At 43.7% G+C, this 20,819-nt stretch overlaps 1 protein-coding gene across 1 annotated transcript; it reads right to left on the bottom strand.

Annotated features, from left to right (window-relative positions):
* Nucleotides 1–290: 290 nt before the first annotated feature.
* On the bottom strand, nt 291–9,515 carry LOC139576026 (RNA polymerase-associated protein CTR9 homolog). Its single transcript, XM_071401618.1, has 22 exons — nt 9,357–9,515; nt 8,807–8,905; nt 7,726–7,965; nt 7,516–7,633; nt 7,334–7,423; nt 6,995–7,251; nt 6,797–6,904; nt 6,470–6,706; nt 6,104–6,322; nt 4,466–4,649; nt 4,101–4,375; nt 3,918–4,005; nt 3,655–3,803; nt 3,427–3,543; nt 2,728–2,873; nt 2,576–2,647; nt 2,238–2,373; nt 1,882–2,025; nt 1,605–1,732; nt 1,419–1,518; nt 1,202–1,308; nt 291–1,096 (listed from the first exon to the last, which is right to left on the bottom strand). Exons 1-22 carry the CDS (start codon nt 9,399–9,401, stop codon nt 679–681), a joined length of 3,477 nt encoding a protein of 1,158 aa, XP_071257719.1. The 5' UTR covers nt 9,402–9,515; the 3' UTR covers nt 291–678.
* Nucleotides 9,516–20,819: the final 11,304 nt, after the last annotated feature.

The following is a 20,819-nucleotide window of genomic DNA, read 5'->3' as shown; positions in this document are numbered from 1 at the left end:
CTGCCAGATTACTTAGCACTACTTGTCTCCATATAGAGGACATTAATTTAAAAAAAATGGCACATATATACACTCACTATTGAAGCTGAACTTGTAATATGGCATTTTATTCACCTCAACATGACTAACAATATTTTTCTGAATGGCAGAGGGCATGTTGATACACAAACAAGGCAAATGCAGCCAAAATAATTACGACACATTACCCCATAATCAGAAGATACGTGTCAAGTTGTTTTCCAATGTCATACAAGCGGCTTCATCATCAGAAATAGAAAAAAAAACTCATGTTTATTTTGTGTTTGTTTATTATCTACATAGAATTTGTCCCAACTCTGGACCAATTTACTAATTTTCCATGACATCACCTCTTCCAATCATTTTAAGATATAAAATATATGGGTTATAGCTGTCAGAATACTTACAAGTCACATTTCCCATCCATCATCAACAAAACAAAAGGACATGAGGTACAGCATCAATGCAAAAGTCTTAACAGTCTGGTGACCAAAAACTATTAACGACAACCCACATTATGGGCTACAAAGCTACACTGCATGTGCTCATTTCAATTTCATGGTACAAACCAAGACGGAACAAAAAAGCCTCTACAAAAATCAATGTCAAAATAACTTCTTTTTTTTCAGTAGGAAAAAAGTCAGTTCTGAGTTTGAAGCCTCAGTCGCTGTCAGAGCCAGAGCCGTGGTTGGAGGCCTCGTTGGCAGAGCCCCCTGGTTCTGATCCATTGTCAGAGCGGTGTGGGGAGCCTGCCGGGGAGCCCGCCGGAGAGCCCGCCGGAGAGCCTGCTTCAGAGCCAGAGGCTGCGGCCGGTGAGCCTGGCCGGGACTCGTTCTCCGACACAGAGCGGCTCCTCTTACTCTCGTTATCAGACTGCTCTGAGTCAGACTGCTGCTGCACTCTCTTCCTCTTCACTGGACGGTCGCTGCCTGAGTCGCTACCCGAGTTTCCGGAGCGTTGGGGGCTTCCAGCTTCGCTGCCAGAGCGGTTCCGGCCCCCGTTGGACTCACTGTCGGAGGCGATGCGCTTCTTGTGGCTGCCCTCATTATCAGAGCCTGAAACACTGTCTCTGGGGTTTCTGGGTGGTCAACAGACAAAGAATCATGATATATTAGTGGCACAAAACCCTTCGGAGTTGTATTTTCATGTAGCATTTTATGTACGAATGAGTTTATGCCCTCACCGGTCTTCAGCAATTTTCAGTCCATCCTCGTCTGATGAAGAGTCGGAGGATGAGATGATGGCCTTCGACTTAATCTTGCCTTTGAGAGACGGTGGCACAGGCTCGGCCTAGACAAAAACAGAACTGTTACAACTCTGGGCCTAAGGCCTGGCATTTGGGTTAAAAGAAAATACCATTAGAAAGACAAAAAGACAGTAACAAACTAGATTTAACTGACCCGTTGGATCTTCTTGCCGCCCGCTCTGGGTTTGCGTTGCTTTTTGGGCCGTGAGCCTCCTTCCTCGTCATCGCTGCCATCGTCACCCCCTTTGTTGGGTCTGAAATACACAGTCACAGTGCCACTCACACCAGGCCATTTTCCTACCGGTCACTACAAATAAAACACTTTCCACAGCAGTCTCACCTCCTCCTCTTCTTGCGGCCCTCCTCCTCACTCCCGCTGCCACCCTTCCTCTTCTTCCTCCTTCTCACTGGCAGGTCCTCATCAGAGCCATCGTTGACAAACTCATCAAAGTCACCCCCTTTCTTGCGCTGGGGAGAACAAAACAAACAACAATATAGTCACACTGCACCCTAGAGCCTTTCTTTGAGATTCATATCGATCTGATGTGCCATGAGCTAATCATTGATCAACCCAAACCTCCGCGTTGACTAGCTGTTCTCGACACATTTACACTCACTCGGCCGCCACCTTTCTTCTTCTCTTTCCTTTCCTCCTTCATTCCATCGGCGAAGGAGAGCAGACCCTTGGTCTTCTCCACGTACATGGCTCTCTGCTCCAGCAGCTTCTTCTGATCCTCTTCCTGCTTGGTTCTCTTCTCCTCCTGGTGGGGCAGGAGGAAGACAAGGTCAGTGGGTTAGTCACACTGTTATAAAGGAATACATTTACAGTGGACCAAAGAAAAGTGTTACTCAAGACATCACAGGCTCAAGTAAGGTCTGTTTACTTACATTTCTTATCCATTATGGTTTACAAGTACAACATAAAAGGGATGAGGGACTTGTGGAGATGTGACATCCCAGGCCATAGACAGACCTGTTCTTTATGCATCTGTTGGCGCAGGAAGTCCCTCTCCTGATCCTGCTTGGCCCGGATCTCCTTCTCCTCCTCGTCCTGCTTCCTGGCCCGAGCCACGTGGTACTGGGCCTGACTCAGCAGGTCAGAGCATTGCCTGCAACGGCCACCACACAAACACAGCTCAAATCCAGGCTTAGCCCGACATCTGATAGCTGGGCTCAGCTGTCATCCCTCTAATTTCCTCTGAGATATGATCTGAATTTTGGCTAAGAGTGGTTTATTGATTTACTGAAGGCTATGAAGTAAGTACTGGCCTGAATTTGGATTTTAGAGGGGAGATATTTGTTCAAACTGACCTGCCCTCAGTGGAGGCAAGCACTAGGTCGAACCTCATCTTGTCACCAGCCTTGGCAAGGTAGCTGAAATACCTGAAACAAAAAGAGAAGACAGAATTAGGCTGAGAAAAGTGAAGGATTATTTTAGGTGTTAAAGTGAGTTTAGGGTGTACCGGTGGGCCAGCTCCAGCTCTTTGACAGCACTGAGTACAGCCTTTAGGTTACTCTTCTCGTCCTTCAGCACCAGAGTGGCCAGCCTCTGCAGCACCAGGGCCACGTTGAACATCAGCACCGTGTCACTGGGGGCCACGTGACGCGCCTGGGGACACAGCCAGACACCTTTTTTTTTTCTTCATTTAACTAGGCAAGTCAGTTAAGAACAAATTCTTATTTACAATGACGGCCTACCCCGGCCAAACCCTAACGATGCTGGGCCAATTGTGCGCCGCCATATGAAACTCCCAGTCACGGCCGGTTGTGATACAGCCTGGAGTCGAACCAGGGTCTGTAGTGATGCCTCTAGCACTGAGATGCAGTGCGTTAGACCGCTGCGCCACTCGGGAGCCATCATTGAGTAACAGGTAGGGTTGCAAAATTCCGTGAACTTTCAATAAATTCCCTGGTTTCCCAGAAATCCTGGTTGGAGGATATTGAATTTCCTGTTTATTCCCCATCTGATTCCGGGAATCCTCCAACCGGGAATTCGGGAAAACCCAGGAATTTATAGAAAGCTCACAGAATTTTACAACCCTAGTAACAGGACACTCACACAAGGGTCACCCTGCTCTCACATAAACAAGCTGAGGCAAATGAAGCCCAGCCATAGGGTTACTAAAAGGAATGAGAGACGTTTCGTTTCACACAAATCTCACCTTCAGCAGAGTCTGTTTGCACTCCTGGAGTTTCCCGCATTTGAAGAGTGCCCGAGCCAGGTACAGCAGCACCTCAGTGTTCTGATGCTTGTAGAATTTCTTCAGACAGTTCTCGTACTAAACGCCACAAAGAGTGGATAAGACATTTTAATAGAACTCCTCAAGTTAAAAAAATAGGAATAAAAAAAAAAACTGCAGTGTGTACTATGAGCCAGTACAGAGCCTTACCATCTGCACAGCGCTGATGTACTGTTTCTGCTCCACGTAGATGTGGGCCAGGTTGAGCCAGACGTCACTGATATCAGCTGTGGCTTCTCTCACCTGGGCAAACACGTCACGAGCCTCTCGGTAGTAGCCCTTATGGGCCAGGACGGCACCTGGACAGAAGAGACGGCAAACTCTGAGGTATTTACATGCTAATAGTTAAGCACAGTCAAGTCTGAGTATTAAGCATTTATGTGAATACAATGAGTGAGAGAAGGCCAACAAACCTATGCCATTGGCAGCGTAAAGGTTCTTGGAGTCGTTTCGTAGGACCTGTTTGTAAATGGCCAGGGCTCGATCCTGATGTCTCTTTTCCTGAGGGACACAACCACAGACAGACAAATGATGAAGGCACTGTTTCTGACAGTGATGATTTATGGCTCCACATGAAAACTGATATTCTGCCGTACCTTCTCCCGGTCCCTGGTGGGCTGGTGCAGGGTCTGGAGCCACACGTTGCCCAGGGCCAGCATGGAGTAGGTGTCGTTCTGAGTGGACGGCTGCTTGAGGATACGCTCAAACTTCTTCTGACCCGGACCCCACTCCTGCTTGGCCAAGTGGAGATTCCCGATCAGGGACCAGGCGTCTGGGTGATCCTGATTAATCTGCAGAGCCTCTTTGAACCAGTCGGAAGCTTCATAGAAGTTTCCTTTGTCACGAGCCATTGCTCCAAGACGCAGGTAACCTGCAAGCAACAACAAAGGACCAATTGATACGCACACACCCTAAGGAGACAGACATTAACCAAAAAGTATAGTGTGTCTTCAGTGCTTACAGTCGACGTAGTTGGGATGTTCCCTCAGGATGTTCTTGTAGAGTTTCTCCGCCTCGTGGAATTCGCACATGGCCTCGTAGAGCCTGGCTAGGTTGTAAGAGGTGGTGACAGAGATGGCGTTGTAGTAATGCTCGTCATGCTCGCCCTCAGCTTTGGCCCGCTCCAAAGAAGCCAGGAAGTATTTCTAAACATGGACAGACAGAACAAACCCCTGAAATCTATTTATAGCTCTGTTGTGTCTACTAGGGTTGGGCAATGCTTGGAATGACACATCATCATGTCCAAACATCATTGATATACGATTGCATAGTAAAAAGAAATCTGGGGGGTGCGCATTGCGCACGGAGGGGTCAGTCGATTGGCGGGATGAACGCACTATAAAAGGACACATTTCTAGGTCTGAACAGTGTAAAGCCTAGTTATTTATCTAGTCTAGGCTGTAAAATAATTTACAAAATTGGTAGAACTATGTTTCTCTTGTTTATAAAAATACTACAATATCAAGTGTAGTCTGTTATTTCACTAGGCTACTTTCCAACAGTTTCAGACAAAAATAAAAAAAGGCGTGATGGGATTTCACTATATATATGCCTTATGCCATAACAGAAAAAAAAACTATGGCTCCTTGGTGGGAAAGAAAAGCTCGTCTTCGCCTGTTTGGCAGTTCTTTGGTTTCAGGCTGAATGATAAAGGTGAGCCAGCAGACCTGACCAAAGTCACTTTCAAAATATGTAAAAAGACAATCAGGGCAAAGGATCGACAGACTACAAACCTCTGTCAACATTTACAAGGCCATCATCCTGCTGAGTTCGCTACTCTGGGGCAGAACAGTTGAACATGCTGGTGTTCCTTGCCAGAAACCATTAGGCCTAAGACATGGTTAAAAAAAAGAAAGAAAAAAAAGACCTTCCCCTGGGAAATGTCCGGGATCTTGCAGGTGCCTTGGTGGAAGAGTGGGGTAACATCTCACAGCAAGAACTGGCAAATCTGGTGCAGTCCATGAGGAGATGATGTACTGCAGTACTTAATGCAGCTGGTGGCCACACCAGATACTGACTGTTACTTTTGATTTTGACACACCCTCTGTTCAGGGACACATTATTCAATTTCTGTTAGTCACATGTCTGTGGAACTTGTTCAGTTTATGTTTCAGTTGTTGAATCTTGTTATGTTCATACAAATATTTACAAATGTTAAGTTTGCTGAAAATAAACACAGTTGACAGTGAGAGGACGTTTCTTTTTTTGCTGAGTTTACATTGTTCTCTTGCATTATGTTAACAGTCTAAAAACCTCATATGTATTGAACATTTAGGCTATGGCAAATAGGGAATAGGCCATTTGGCATGTCGCCCTGCTGTGTGCTCTGCGCAGCGCTGTTGTTCGCTGCCACACTCCAGAGGTGCAGTCAAATACGCTAAACTATCGTGTGACATCACGATGTCGTCACTATCAACAATGGCTGTCAAACATCGTCGATAGACGACACAATCGAAAATCACCCAACCCCAGTGTCTACCATTACCACAAAGGCAAGTTACGAACTACAAATAACCATTCAAGTAGTTAACTAATTCATTGCTACAACATGTAATGACTAATTCTAGTCAGGCAGCTCTGCCATCCTCCTAAACTGTACCTTGGCCTCTCCCAGGTTCCCCAGTCTGAAGTGGAGAGCCCCCAGGTTGTTAAGGATCTCAGGGGGGACGTCAGCCTGGACCTTCTCCTGCAGAATGCGGGTGGCCGTGCCGTAGGCAGAGAGGGCGCCCTGGATGTCGGTCTGCTCCAGGATCTGGGCCAGCTCGATCCAGGCCTCCACGTCATCAGGGTACTGCTCGGTCACCTTCTTCAGATGACCCTGCAGAACAAAGACATTACATGTTATTGATTTTAGCAATAATGCTGATTGACTTCTACAGAGTTACAAGTTAAGAGATAATGCCACAAAGATCAGACAAACACATACTTCATGTGAGGTTCACCTTCACATAGCTGTTTTACTTACTTTGGCAATGTCTCTCTTTTCCTGATCATCTGAAGTAGCATAAAGAGAGCCCAGGATCTTCATGGTTTCATAGTTGTTGGGGTAGGCCTTTAGGACCTTCTCAAAGCACTGGGCTGCATTCTCCTTGTCTCTACGGTACACGTACATCTGCCCCAGGCCAAAGAAAGGCAGCACAAAGGTAGACGAGGCAAACTGGGTGGCCTGGTAGTAGTACTGGAAGGCCTGGTCATAGTCCTCCTGAAACACACAAGAAGGAGAGATGTAATGCCAATTCAATTAGGAAAGCAACAGTCTTCCCGAAAAATAAACTGAGGCCATAGCGCTTACCTGTACATGAAAGGAGCGGGCCAACTGGTAGCAGCTCTCAGCCTGCATAGCTTCCACCTCTGTGTTGTGAAAGGCATGGAGAGCCAGATGCTGCACTTTACTGTAGTCCTGAAAATAAGTACATCAATGTGAATGATAAATGATGCTCAGGTCAAGACATGCTACTATATACCAGGAATAAGATGACAACCCTCTCACCTTTTTGAAGAAGAAGTGGTTAGCCAGGTGGTTGAGCACCATGGGGTTGCTGGGGTCGATGGTGTAGGCTCTGGATAGGAGCTGCACTCCATTCTTGATGGAGTCGGGCTCCTTGCTGTTGAGCTCCAGCACAGCCAAGCCCACAAGGGCTCCCACACACTTAGAGTTGAGCTCCAGGGCCCGGCCAAAGGCCAGACGGGCCTTCTCCAGCTTACTGAGCTTGACAAAGCAGTGGCCCATCCCCAGCCTCACCTCGGCTGGTAAGATAAATAGTGACAGTATATTAGGAGACACCAGGGATATTATTTATAATATGACAGGTGAGAGTGAAATGCTTACCAGGACATCCAGGGTTTGTGCGTAGAGCCTTCTTATAGTAGGCCAGTGCTCCCCTGTAATCCTTCTTATTGAAGGAGATGCAAGCTTTACCTGTTGAAATAAAATGTATAGTGGTTAGGCCCTATTTCGAAGTGAACCTTTGTGGTTGTAATGGTAGAACTTTCCCTTTGTGTTTTACTTACCAAGTAGAGCAGGGATGTTATTGGTGGACTGGTTCAAGACAAAGTGGAACTGAGCGTCAGCCTGGTCCATTTTGTCCCCCTCCAGCAGACAGAAACAGGCTCTTCCCAACAAGTGGTTCTGTTACAAACAAATAGATTACATTTATGATTTTTTATGATGGGGAAATTAACTTTCACATTATCCAATCATTGTTAAGCAGATTTTCTTACCTGGTCGTACATGATGATCTTGTCTGCCATGGTGTAGAGCAGGGTGGCCTGAGTGATGAGCTCCTTCTTGGCATCTTTGTTCTTCTCTTTACGTGCCTGCTGGACATAGTAGGCTGCCAAGGTGTCCAGACAGGTCATCTGGTCCTTCTCATGGTCTCTGTAGTCCAGGTTCCCATCGATACGGGCCGCCTCCAGCAGCTTGACAAAGTCCTCCGTCTTCGTCTGTTTGTAATACTCCAGCTAAAAGAAAAATATGTTTTTGTTTATTTTGGTGACAAACAATCCATGAACAAAGCCCCAGTCAGTGGGAATGCAACTACATAACTCACCAGGGAGGATAGCCCATTTCCTGGACCAGAGTTCTGTATGACATTTAGACACCTTGGGAGATATTTGCCGACCTGTACCTGTGCCTGTTTGGCAACGCTTTTCCCACGTCTGAGAATATATCAGCAGTTGGTGGACAGTTCCGATAACGAAATTGTTGTTTACGTCATCGGACTGTGCCCAGGAAATTATTACATTAAATTGTTAGATGCTACCACCCCCCTCCAAATCAAAACATTCCATGTTGTGTCTCGCGTGTGTTTCACACCTGTTTGTCTAGCTAATCAGCCTCACAATTGGGCAGCATGGTGCTGCAGACGGGTAGTAGAACAGAGCGTGTGCGCGCAAACATTGACATCCATGTTTGGTTTTGACTTGGTGGGTGGTATCCTCTAACAAATGGATTCAATTATTTCCTTCAGCGATGCAGACCACAATTTCCTTAACAGAACTGTCCACGGATATACTCTCCAACATGGGAAAAGTGTCTCCAAACAGGCACAGGTCAGCAAATATCTCACACGTCTCTCCAATGGTATGCCCTAAGACGGAATGTTACTGTAAAATAACTGTACATGGCGGCAAGCCTGTAGGGGTTGTTAGGGAGGAGGAGTTACAGGTAACAGTAGAAATTACAATCCAACTGTATTTTATGCAACACTCATACAGAGTAATATGTACAACTATCAATTCAACCATTACATTTTTTAAGGCTTAAATGAATTCTCATACCAGTCTGTGTATTCATACTTACAGCAAGAGCAATCCATATGTGCAACTGTGTATGCTCCTGTTTCAGGATACTGATGACCTCATCTCCTTCTGGCAACTGGTCGAAATCAAGCTCAATAACCTGCAGAACAAATCATTGATTCACTAACAAGACACAGGTCTATGTGAACACCAGTTTGTACACATACAACATGACATTTAACCTATGGCTAAAAAGCTTGATCAGAGGCCAAATTATTTTATTAAATGTTTTGACTGGGGACAAGAAGTGGCTGCATTTTATTGGTTCCTGAGACTTGTATCTCACGTTAATTAACTAGCTACCTAGTTAGCTTACTGAATGACTGAAAGACAATATCAACTGTAGAAATAGACAACTTACAACTCAAACCTGGGTTATGACCCATAATTTGCATGACTGATAGTAAAAAATAAAATAAAAATCTTAGAAGTTGTTAGCGATCTGGCTGACGTTAGTCAACAAACACCGGGCAATACTACGTTACTAGCTGACGTTAGTAGGCTAGCTGTAGCAATCCACGGTCAAACAAAGCAGCGTAACTAGTCCTTACCTCGTCGGTGTCCCGTAAGGGGATTTCAATTGAACCCCGAGACATATTGGCTGATGGAAATCCACGTCCCTACTCCAATATATTCCCAAAATGTGTTCAGCTGTCCCCGTGGTCTCAAAGATCTGGCTCCACTTCCGCTCTAGAACAAATACATAGGTGTTCACAAAACAATGTCCGAGTAGTACAGCGAGCGACTGGTGGGATAATATGACCCACTGGTGTAATACCGGTAGCAAATGTTTTATCTCTCTTCTTGGCAGCCTAAACTTATTTCGACTGAAAGAGAAACATTCTGTATTTTCACAATACTATTTGTTGTATTTTCAAAAGTAGTAGGTATATTTGTTGTTTAGAAATCTGTAAATGTTCGTTAATAATAAATGGTGTTGTGTTCACTATTTTACCATGCGCAAAGTAGGGAACTAGAATTTGTACATTATGCAGTGCGCCAGTGTGCCTTTCCATTCAAGCTCCATAGTGGCCGTGTTCGAGAGCATCAAAACCGTGATGTATCATGGGTACATTGTGACTGACTGATCTACAAATAATAAAAGACAAGAAAGCGAAGGAAATATTTTATTGATGATTGCTTAAGGGAGGGAAAAATAAGACAATAATAAAAGCTGTTATAATTGTGATAATCCTCTGTGATGTGTTTCTGTGACCTGTACCCAGTTCAGGTCTTCATTGACCCTCCCTGCCCTATCCTAAAAAATCTGATCGCTACTGTATGAATGAACAAACTGGTGATTTCCTATTGGTTTATGCGGGAGATGTTATGCAGATGATCTAGAATAATTTGATATGTTAAACTGACTAATGTTAATTCAAAAAGTCCATTAACTGTGTTATTGTTTGCTGGCTTGAGCCAGCAATCGGTGGAGCTGAGGGGAGGGGGTGGAGGTGTCAGCTGGTTTTGATGTGTGGCAGTGAATGATCAAAACAGGCAAAGGCTACACTCACTGAAGAGCATCTTGAGGGTTTCCCACTGCAAACCGGCAGCAATAGAGCTGTCTACAATTAGGTTGCATGTTTGACCAGCTTATGTGATGAGATGTAGCTAGTTATTGTATGTTTTCGAATGAACATTTTCTGCAGCTTTCAAAGGAATATTCTTTAACTGGGAGGTAAGACTTTATTTGTATGTATTCTCGCCATTTTCTAATATATCTAACATGGTTAGGGTAAGTATATATGTCTTGTATAACTTCATAATGCAATAATAACTGTAAATATCTAATGTGGGCTACTTGACATCAAGTAAGCTTAGACAACCTCTCTCTGTTTTGTTCTGTAATGTTTCCACAGTCTTTCTTTGCTTCGTGTGCTGTTGACTGACCTGCAGTTTCAGTTACATGACTGTCACAAATCTAGTCCCTGGTTAGGTTAAAGTTCTGAGGGGTCGTTCCTTTCTCTTGCCCAGGGACCCAAAAGGAAGAAACACCTGAGTTCAGGAAACATAAGTTAACAAAAGAACATTCCCATTCTAACTGGCTCTTAATACATTACCGTGCATGTAAGTATGGTATTATATGCAGATAATGCACTTCTACAGAGATGGCTTGTTAAGGACTTTTCTAACTCAGACTTTCCCCCCACAATCAAATAGACATATTTGATATTTTACTTACAAAAACAACACTACGATTCTAACAATTTCTTCAAACTCAAACTTCCGACTTTTTCAGACTAATTTGTAAACCAGTATGACAAGTATTTTATATGCAATGTCATATTTTTCTTTATACAGAGAGATGTTATGGCCTCGGAGAACTTACTGAATGGAGGTCAGAGTTTTCATGGTGAAAAATCTGAGTCTAATCTTCTGAGCAGCCACGGTGAGAACCATGAAAGCAGCCGGCCGTCAACTCAGACCAGGCCGATGAGAGATGACAGAAGGGGATACATAGCACGAGCTCTCTCAAGGGACTCTGGAGTTAGCTTCATAAAGCAATACCAGGTACCGGACAGCAATGAAAGTAAGCATTGATATTAATATTTACATATTGTCAATGTCATGAAACATTATTATAATACAGAATATCTTGATAACCAGGCATTTCTTTTTTCAGATCAGTAAACAGAATGCTTTTATTTTTAAAGATGTGAATAGACATTTAAGTTTAAAACTACTTTCACCACTGCACTTTGACTTCTGCATTCGCTAATTTTGAAGTTGTACATGACAAAGCCTAATGGATGTTTTAGTGTGGAGCAGCTATGGACCAGAGGATTCTACTGAAGAATCCGTGGACCCAAGTACATTTTCTGAGGAAGAGCTTCTTGATATAACATTTGAGGCATGCAATACCACTGGCACAGGTACAGATCATCTCTTGTAATAACAGCTGTACATTAGTGTTCTCTTTGTATACTGGCATGCTTCCTAAGTCTTTGTTCTCAATAGGAGAGGTTCTGGCCTCCACGATCATGCAGTACCTGCAGACGATGACTAGCCAGAGCCCAGAACAGGACAGGCTGAATGCTTTGAATCGTATGCTGGACCCTGAGTGCCGGGACCCCGCTATTAGCAGGGCCAAATTCCAATCCACCATGAGGGAGTGGATTGCCCAGTGCAGCCTGGATGGGTAAAGAAAAAACCTTCAGACAGCTAACTGCTATAGAATGTTCATCTGCAGCAGCCTTATAATCAACAACATGCCTCAGAAATTCTGCCACTAAAAATGACTGACATTTTTAGTTGATTACATCTGTTTGTGTGATTTATTTTCATATAACATTGGTTAACCTGCTAATCCGCTTTGTATCTATAATTGGAGACTAATGATTGTTTGTATCATTCAGCATGCATGAGGACGACAAACATATTTCAGGGGAAAGTCCTTGTAAAGCGTCTATAAATGGTAAGGTTTTGCTTTTGTAGGCAGCCTGGGAATCCGTCTCAGATATCAGTGTAATTCACTCACTGTGCAATTCACTCATTGTGTTGTTCTTTCACGGATGGATTTCTCAGGTCCTGAGATCAAAACTGCCTTCTCAGAAGGAGAACAGTGTTATTGGTAAGTTATTCATTCAGCTTTCTCAGTCACTCATGATTTGACTCTTTCTATGCAGTACTATTTCTGTATTGTACCTTATTCAACTGTCTTCCAGTTGAAGCTCGCATTGGCCCTCTCACCCCTACGGGAGTGCAGCTCTCGCTCAGCCCAGTCCAAGCTCTTCTCTGTCCTGGCACCCCAGTGGTGGAACCAGCTTCCCCCTGAAGCTAGTACAACAGAGTCACTGCCAATCTTTCGAAAGCATCTGAAACCCTACCTCTTCAAACAGTATCTTAAATAATCCTCACCTCCTCTTTTTAAATACACCTACCCCCCCCCCCCCCCCCCCACACACACACACACCCTTCTAGCTCTGACTCTACTGACAGCTACGTTGTTGAGGAACATGTTACTTTCTATGCCTGTGAGATGTGGTTTTCCCACTTAGCTATCTCAAGATGAATGCACTAACTGCAAGTCGCTCTGGATAAGAGCATCTGCTAAATGACTCAAATGTGAAATGTAAATGTATTAAGGCTATAAATCTGACTACTCCTTTTGCTCTAGTGACTCCAGGGAGCTGTTGGCCACTGTGTCTGAGCTGAAGCATGCACACAGTAGAATGAGTAAGCAGAACAACAGCCTGTTGAGGACTGTATCTCAGGGTGAGGACACCAACCTGCAGCTCACAGTGGAGATCACTGAACTAAGTGCCTTGCTGGCCAGGTACTGTCTGTGAGGATGGAGCAATATGTTGTTTTGATATGTTGGAACATTATATGGATTCATTATTGCAAGGCATGGTAGTTCTGATGATTTACTGTTGTAAAACTGTTTATGTGACATCCCCCAGTGCCCAGCGGTCAGCAAGGAGAACCAGGTCCCTTGTGGAGGAGCTTGAGGATGCCAGGAGATCCCTGAGAGAGGCAGAGGAGAGAGCCAGCCAAGCCCAGGCTAGCAGCTGCAAACTGGTACTGCACTCAGCTCATAGCAGGAAATGACATATAAGGAAATGGCATACAAATGTCTTATACCAGAGGGTGGATGATTTTTATTGGAAAGCATACATTTCCATATACATTTTTTTTTTCAATTTTAGAGCAAAGAATGTGACTGTCTGAAAGCACACATTAAAGTGCTTGAAGACAAGGTAAATTTGATCTTTATTATTATTTCATAATAAATGTACAAAGTGTGTGATGTCACATACTGTATATTATATGTGCGTGACACAATCACTTTTATATCTGCAGAATGAACAACTCACACTCGAGGGGACTTGTTCTGAAGATTGTCTCAACAAATTGAGAAAGGTTCATGCTGAGATGAGGGTAAGAACTGTTGGCCAGAACATCTTTGTCTGTCACTGAGATAAGAGTGCAGTAATGGAGATCCTCTAATTTGTTTTGCAGGAGGAACTTGAAGAGACCCTTGTCATGCTGGCTGTAAGAGACAGGGAACTCACTAAGGTTAGTCACACATAGACGGTTCATTCTCTGTTTTACAATGACTGCATTGGTAGATTTTTCTTTTTTTTTCTGTTTCTTTCCAGAAAGGCATACTGATGGATAAGCTAAAGAACTCTCATCTGGAGAACCATAGAATCATTGAGGTATCTTCATAATAACAGTCATAATTTCAACTGCCTGTAGTTATGCTTGTGCACTAGCAGAAAGTAGCTCTGATAGTTTTTTGCTTGTCGTTGAAGGGGCTACAGTCAGAGTTTATGCATTTATCAGAGCATTCCCAGCTAGCTCTTTTGAGGTAAGTGCTGTCAATTATTTCTATGTCCATATGCTACTCGTCATTATTTTTGTTACCAAAATCTCACCCAACAGCTGTTCAAGTGACATATTTGTTGGGGCTCATTCGTTACTGAGAATGTACTGTATGTGAGTGACATAATCACAAAGGGACATGCTAGGGGTCAGTGGGGTCAGTGTGTTTAACCTGGTGCTGTGTTGCTGTATATCATAGGTTTGACAGGCACTGTGGCAGTCCACTAGGTTTCCAGGGAAGGAGTGGAGTTGTTCCTTATCACAGCTCCTTGCATGCTGAGATCCAGGACATTCAGCAGGTGACAAAGGCTTTAGTTCTGCAGTTGGTTATCAAAAGCTCTATCGTGTTACTATATGTTTATTATAATGATGTATTTCCCTCAGCAGCGTGGGGTTCTGGAGGAGATGACTGGGCCAGTATGTGGGGTTCGGTCCTCTCACACTCAGAGGGACGATATCCAAAACATAATTCACAGGATCAAGTCTGCTGAGCTGGCCCACCTTCTCCACGCACATTACCCAGAGAGGGTGAGAACACACACACACACACACACACACACACACACACACACACACACACACACACACACACACACACACACACACACACACACACACACACACACACACACACACACACACACACACACACACACACACACACACACACACACACACACACACACACACACACACACACACACACACACACACACACACACACACACACACACACACACAGACATACACGCCTGTGTCTGATGAATTATAAAAGTGTAGGAAGCTGTTTTGAGGGTCTGATGTCTGTTCAATCACTCAGGATTCTGTTGGTGGTTGTGCTGTTGAGACCCTGGAGAGGCCATATCCCCACAGCCAGCAGCCACAGCCTAGCATCAAGCAGCAGCTGGTTAATGTGTATGTGAGTTTTTATCCCCTTCTCTCTTCTGTTGTGATTACTGACATAATAAAAGTACGACAATGGTTGCTATTTATTGAAACACATTCTGACAATAAAAAAGAAAGCCTGGTGTTGCTACTTGCCAGAGCAATTATATGGACTACCATTATATCATCAGCAGTAGTTACTGGCTTTCTGTCTAATATGTTGGAGATAAATGCAGTTTTAGAATCCTTGGTTACTTCAAGATGTAACAATGTGTGAGTGAGTTGTTTATAAAGTCCAGGCTGTTCTTCCAGACTGAAGGAACTGGAGCTGCAGACGACTCTGTGGGAGGAGAGAGAGGAGAAGGTGGCGGAACAACGGAGGCTACAGGAGCAGCAGGAGCAGAGGCAGAAGCCCCAGGCCAAGAGGGCAGCTGTGGTGAACTGGTGGAGAACCCTTAAGGTGGAGGGGAGTAGGACCAAGGTCAAGCCGGAAGACACCCTGACCCAGCCCAGCAAGGCCCTCACTGACACAGATTCCAAGCTCCAACAGGCAAAGCACACCATCACAAAGATTAGGGAGCAGGTATGCCACCTTGAGTCGGCTCTGAGAACTGCCCAGGAGGGCGTAGCTGAGCACAAAAACATTCAGGACAGGGTGGGTGTTCTTCACAAAGACAAGGAGACCAACACGGTGAGAGAGGGACCTGGCCGGACTGGGGAGGAGGCATCAAAGGAGTGTAAGGATGTGGCTGTGGCTACAGACCATGTGGAGGACCCAGGTAGATCAGAGAAGGTAGCAGCCCAGCTTGTGACCTCAGAGGGTCTGCTGGTGACCCTCAGGAGGATGGAGGCCATGGTCAGCAGTGCTCTGGAGGCAGCTGAGCTGGTCAGGGAGAGTCAGCGAAGGGTCAGCCAGGTCAAGGAGAGGATGGAGAGCATCACTCAGAAGATGGAGGAAGCTTTGACCAGAGCAGCGGACACAGAGGGTCAGCTCAGTGCCCTGGAGGCCAGGGTCACAGCCAAACCTCAGGTCAGTTTGCATAGTCTTTTCTGTGTATTACAAGAATAGTGAGCTCAAATAAGCCCTGACAGTAAAAGTTTTGAATTTTCATTTATCTAGTATCTGCGTGTTTAATATGCAGCTCCACATCTATGTTCACATATCTGCTTTTGCAATGATTACCAATGACCTATTATACTAGGCTGTTTTCCTCCAGTAAAATCCTTAAAGGTTATTTACAGCTGCTTCATTTGCATTTCCTCTCTCTCTTCTGTTCCGAAGTTGCCAGGTCCTATAGGGCAGACAGCCCAGCCTGATGTTGAAGCTATAGGCAGAGACAGACCCAGGAACCCCTCTCCACCAGAGCCTGTGACCGAAAGCTACAGCAAGTCTCGATGGCCCCTTATAAGCGGTATGATGAGACTACTACTACTGAAATACAGGGCAAACACAGCATTTGTATGTCACTGAATGTAGCCGTATTAATTAGCCTATTCTATTGGAAGAGGAGAAACACAGAAAGAAACAAATTAGTTAGCCACTTTCTTTTTTATTAGTAATCCCTGGGGACGCTACTGAAATAAACCCAGCAGACTGTAACGTACACAAAGCAGTGTCTGAAGGCCCCTTGGTGAGTGTCACTCATCATGAAGGGTTTACTGTGGCCATCATGGGCCTTGCCCTTGTTTTCTGTGTCTCAGGAGCCCAAGCCCTATTATCTGGGGAGGAATAGACGAAGCCCCTCAGTAGAAACACCAGGATGTAAACAGTGAACATTTGGTGTGGTTTGCTCTCACAGCTAGAGGGAAGACCAGCTTTGTTTGGTTCACACGAAAGGGAGTCATGCTCATGTGACTTCCATGACAAGAGTCCGTCTAAACAAGGTCACAGCCTTATTGTTTATTTGTTCCCTAGCCTTCTTCACGGTCAAGTTGATGAGTTTGAAAAATCTGGATAATGCTGGAGATCAGTGGAAGTTGTTTGGTATGAACAGGCCTGCTGGTCAGTGTTTGTAGTGTGTTACATTAGTTCTACAGTACAGTGTAGTTTATCACCTGACCCTTGCCCCTGTTCTGCCAGGGTTTTGTGGTGATGAGTAGTCTTCTATTTGCTTAACAAATGAAGCATCTGCCATGAGAACAGCAATATGCCAGAAGCATCCTCTGATGCTCAAATAACATCATGACACTTACCTTACGCATTCTCACCTGGCAGGCATTCTCACACAACCATAGAATATGGCACATACTGCAAGTAGATACTGCAGGCACTGCAGGTGGGATATGTGATATGTGGACTACTGAAAGCCAGCACCAGGCTAATGTAATATCTCTAGATGTGGGCTGTGTTTAATCTAACCCAATTGATGTGACTCCTGGCTGCTTTCACTTTAGAAGGAACTCCCCATAAAAGGAGCTCTGGATGCCAGCATCGGCTCTAGCTTGATATTCAAAATCAAATGCATTCCATCCAGTAAGACAGGATGAACCCCCAGCCCTCCCCGCATGGAAATGAAGATATTTGGAATATACCTTGCAAATGTAGGCCTGTTAAGGTGTTAGTAAAAGGCTAGTATTCCAACACACTGACTGTAACATCTCCTGAAATAAGCTTGTTGGATACTAGCCTTTGTCTGTTTACCTTGTTATCTACATTCTACTAAGTCACTCTACTCCGATTTACCCGTAAAACCCTAAAAGCAATTTTATATCCCCTGCACATCAGTTCCATACCAACCAGGGCAGTTTAATATGGGCTTGTGTTTATTAGAACATATGAAATAGAATTCAAGTATGTTTTGTTCATACTGAACATTTTGTGCCAAAACATTTGTATTTAGTAGTACGGTAAACTGAAGCAATATTGTACATTCAGTACTGTAGGCCTTATCATTATGTACAGTATCACTTGTACAGGTGCTTATGGGTTTTCACATGACAAATACCTATAGGACTCGAGCAAAGACTTGTGGAGCAGGTGTATGTCACTATCAAGAGATTGGCTCAATTTACATCCACACGTAACAAATCAGCAGTGGCAGGGGCAAATGTGACATTTCTACTATAGTCAGAAAGCAAAAGGGCTCTTATGAACATTTATGCTTTTCTGAGGCTGAGAGCTCTTGGTGGCGACATTGTAAAATAAAGACTACACAAGAATGAAGTGCTTCGGAGATGTTTTGCCAACGTGAAGTGCAAACAGATTTTTTCCTGTCTGTCCTCTGTTGGAGTTGAATAGCTGAGATGTGGTTTCTTTTCTCAACCTGCCACTGACCCCAGCATGAATGAATTATACATCCTTGTGATCATTGGATTTCCCTCTGTAATTAGATCTAAAACCCATGAGAACTCCTTCAGTGATAAGGATGCTTCAAGTAGCATGTAGCATTGGTGTCATTTAGATTTTTGTTTGTTCGCAATGACGGAACGACACTGTCTTTCAGGAGAGATTCAAAATGATATGACACAATAGGCCTGCCGTGGGCCAAGTGCTTTCAACCAGAGGATCAACCTTCCCATGAAACTGGTTGCCAGGTTATTGTTGCCCCTAGAAATGGAGGTAGGAGGTGAGGTAGAGGACTTCCTGAAATACTGTCCGGTCCACCAATTAGACAGACAGCTCACTCTGTGCGTCATCCTCAGAGGAATACTCCCCAATTTAGTGCATTTTAATGGCATTCATTTACATGACATACAGTACAGTACCAGTAACATGCAAATTGAGCCCACCTCACTTTCTCTGGTTTGGTTCAAACAGGTGCCATTTATTCACAAACTGGAGGAGGCAGCAACAGTGGCAGAAAGGTAAGAAAGATATATATTTTTCTGTTGTTGGTACTTTTGGTGTTGTATAGGCTAAAATAACAAAGAAGAAAAATTGTTTGCAAGTTCATATTTTACAGTGGCTTGCAAAAGTATTCACCCCCTTGGCATTTTTCCTATTTTGTTGCCTCACAACCTGGAATTAAAATAGATTTTTGGGGGGGTTGTATCATTTGATTTACACAACATGCCTACCACTTTGAAGAACTTTAAACATCCTCAACTGGGGGAACATACGCTAATAAGTACGCTAATAAGCTGTAAAAAAATAAATAATCTATTTATAAGACTTGTTCATAGAGGAAAATATGTTCATAAGAAGGGCCTGAGATCAAAGTCAATATTCAGACAACTGGGGTCAATGTTTTTAGATAGGATATCCAGTAAGCCTCCCTTTTGTAGTAGTAGGATCTCGATGTTACCTCCTCTCCTTGGTAGAGCAACATGCTCAATGCCTGTGTATTTGAGGGAGGAGATGGGATGGTTAGCTTCAACAAAGTGAGCTGCTACTCGATAGTCAATGTTCTTACACCTGATTGAGCTGCAGTGTTCAGCTATGCGTTGTTTTAATTGTCTTTTCGTTTGTCCTACGTAGGCTTTTCCACATGAACAGGTGATGAGATAGATTACTCCCTTGGTCTTGCATAAGATGATACCCCTAACAGGGATCTTTCGACCTGTCTGTGGGTGTCTGAAGAAAGACGTTTATTATTTGTACAGCTTATCAGCGTACACCTAATATGTTCCCCCAGTTGATGATGTTCATTATATATTAAAGTTGAACCAAAAGATTACATGTAACAAAAATGAAATACGAAATTATTATGTGAATGTATGTTGATGAATGTATTATGTATGTTGATGCTAATATGATGTACAATATTCCATTATGTTTCTATATGATAACAATAGCATAATATATTTAATATGCCATATACTATTTTTTAACAGTTTCACTAATTAATTTTAATTAACTTAATCATTATGACACACCCCTCACGGGTTACACTAATTGCTCTGTGTGTCTACATAACCTGGTTCAAGTATTCATGACATTACCCCGAGGAAGGCACAGTGATGCCGAAACGTTGGTAAATACCCATTAAATTGCTGGGAGATTACATATGGAGTGTGCGACTTTCTTTATTTTGATAGTTTAGTTTATTCGCCGTTAGTCAGCACCTCCACACAAACTATTATTCTGGGTGTGCACTAGCTCATGTTTTTTTTATCTACCATTATTTAACTAGGCAAGTCAGTTAAGAACAAATTCTTATTTTCAATGATGGCCTAGGAACAGTGGGTTAACTGCATTTTTCAGGCTCAGATCGACAGATTATTACCTTGTCAGCTCAGGGATTCAATCTTGCAACCTTTCGGTTACTAGTCCAACGCTCTAACCACTAGGCTACTTGCCACCCTTTAATTGAGTTAAATACGAGAGGAATATCTAGAATGTTTTCTACAGCCCTTTCTCCTTTTCTCTCTAATCCTTTCTGGGCTTCAAACACCCAAACCTGAGATAAACAATTATCCTCACACTGTAGCAGAGGCATGTCAGCCCATATTAGAGCAAACTGTACTGCTGCTCCCAGAACAGTGAGATACAGGCTAGCTGTGTCATTATTGGATCATTTAATAATCACACACTAACAGAAGGCCTTTTCTCTTTGTTGTGATCTGATTTCAAATGTAAACAGGTTCCATAATGTGTCTGCTGTTACTGGTTCCACCGTCCACTTACTTTATGTGATATGTAGTGTCCCCTGTTTCTCATACTGTCTCTTATGGTCTTATGGTCTATTAATAACCTGTAAAAAAGCTTAGAACCTCAGATAATCCATAATATTTGAGAAGTTTATCAGAAGAGCTTTTTTAGTCTGTTTGCCTCTGTATGTACAGAATAGAGGATGCATATGTGTACATGTGCATGAGTATGAATGTTTGTGTATGTCTGTGTGTTTATTTTAGGGGCTCAG

Source organism: Salvelinus alpinus, chromosome 5, assembly GCF_045679555.1.
Source record: "Salvelinus alpinus chromosome 5, SLU_Salpinus.1, whole genome shotgun sequence".
Classification (NCBI taxonomy): domain Eukaryota; kingdom Metazoa; phylum Chordata; class Actinopteri; order Salmoniformes; family Salmonidae; genus Salvelinus; species Salvelinus alpinus.
Note: the sequence above shows the minus strand (reverse complement) of the source record. Positions and strands in the feature narration are given on the sequence as shown.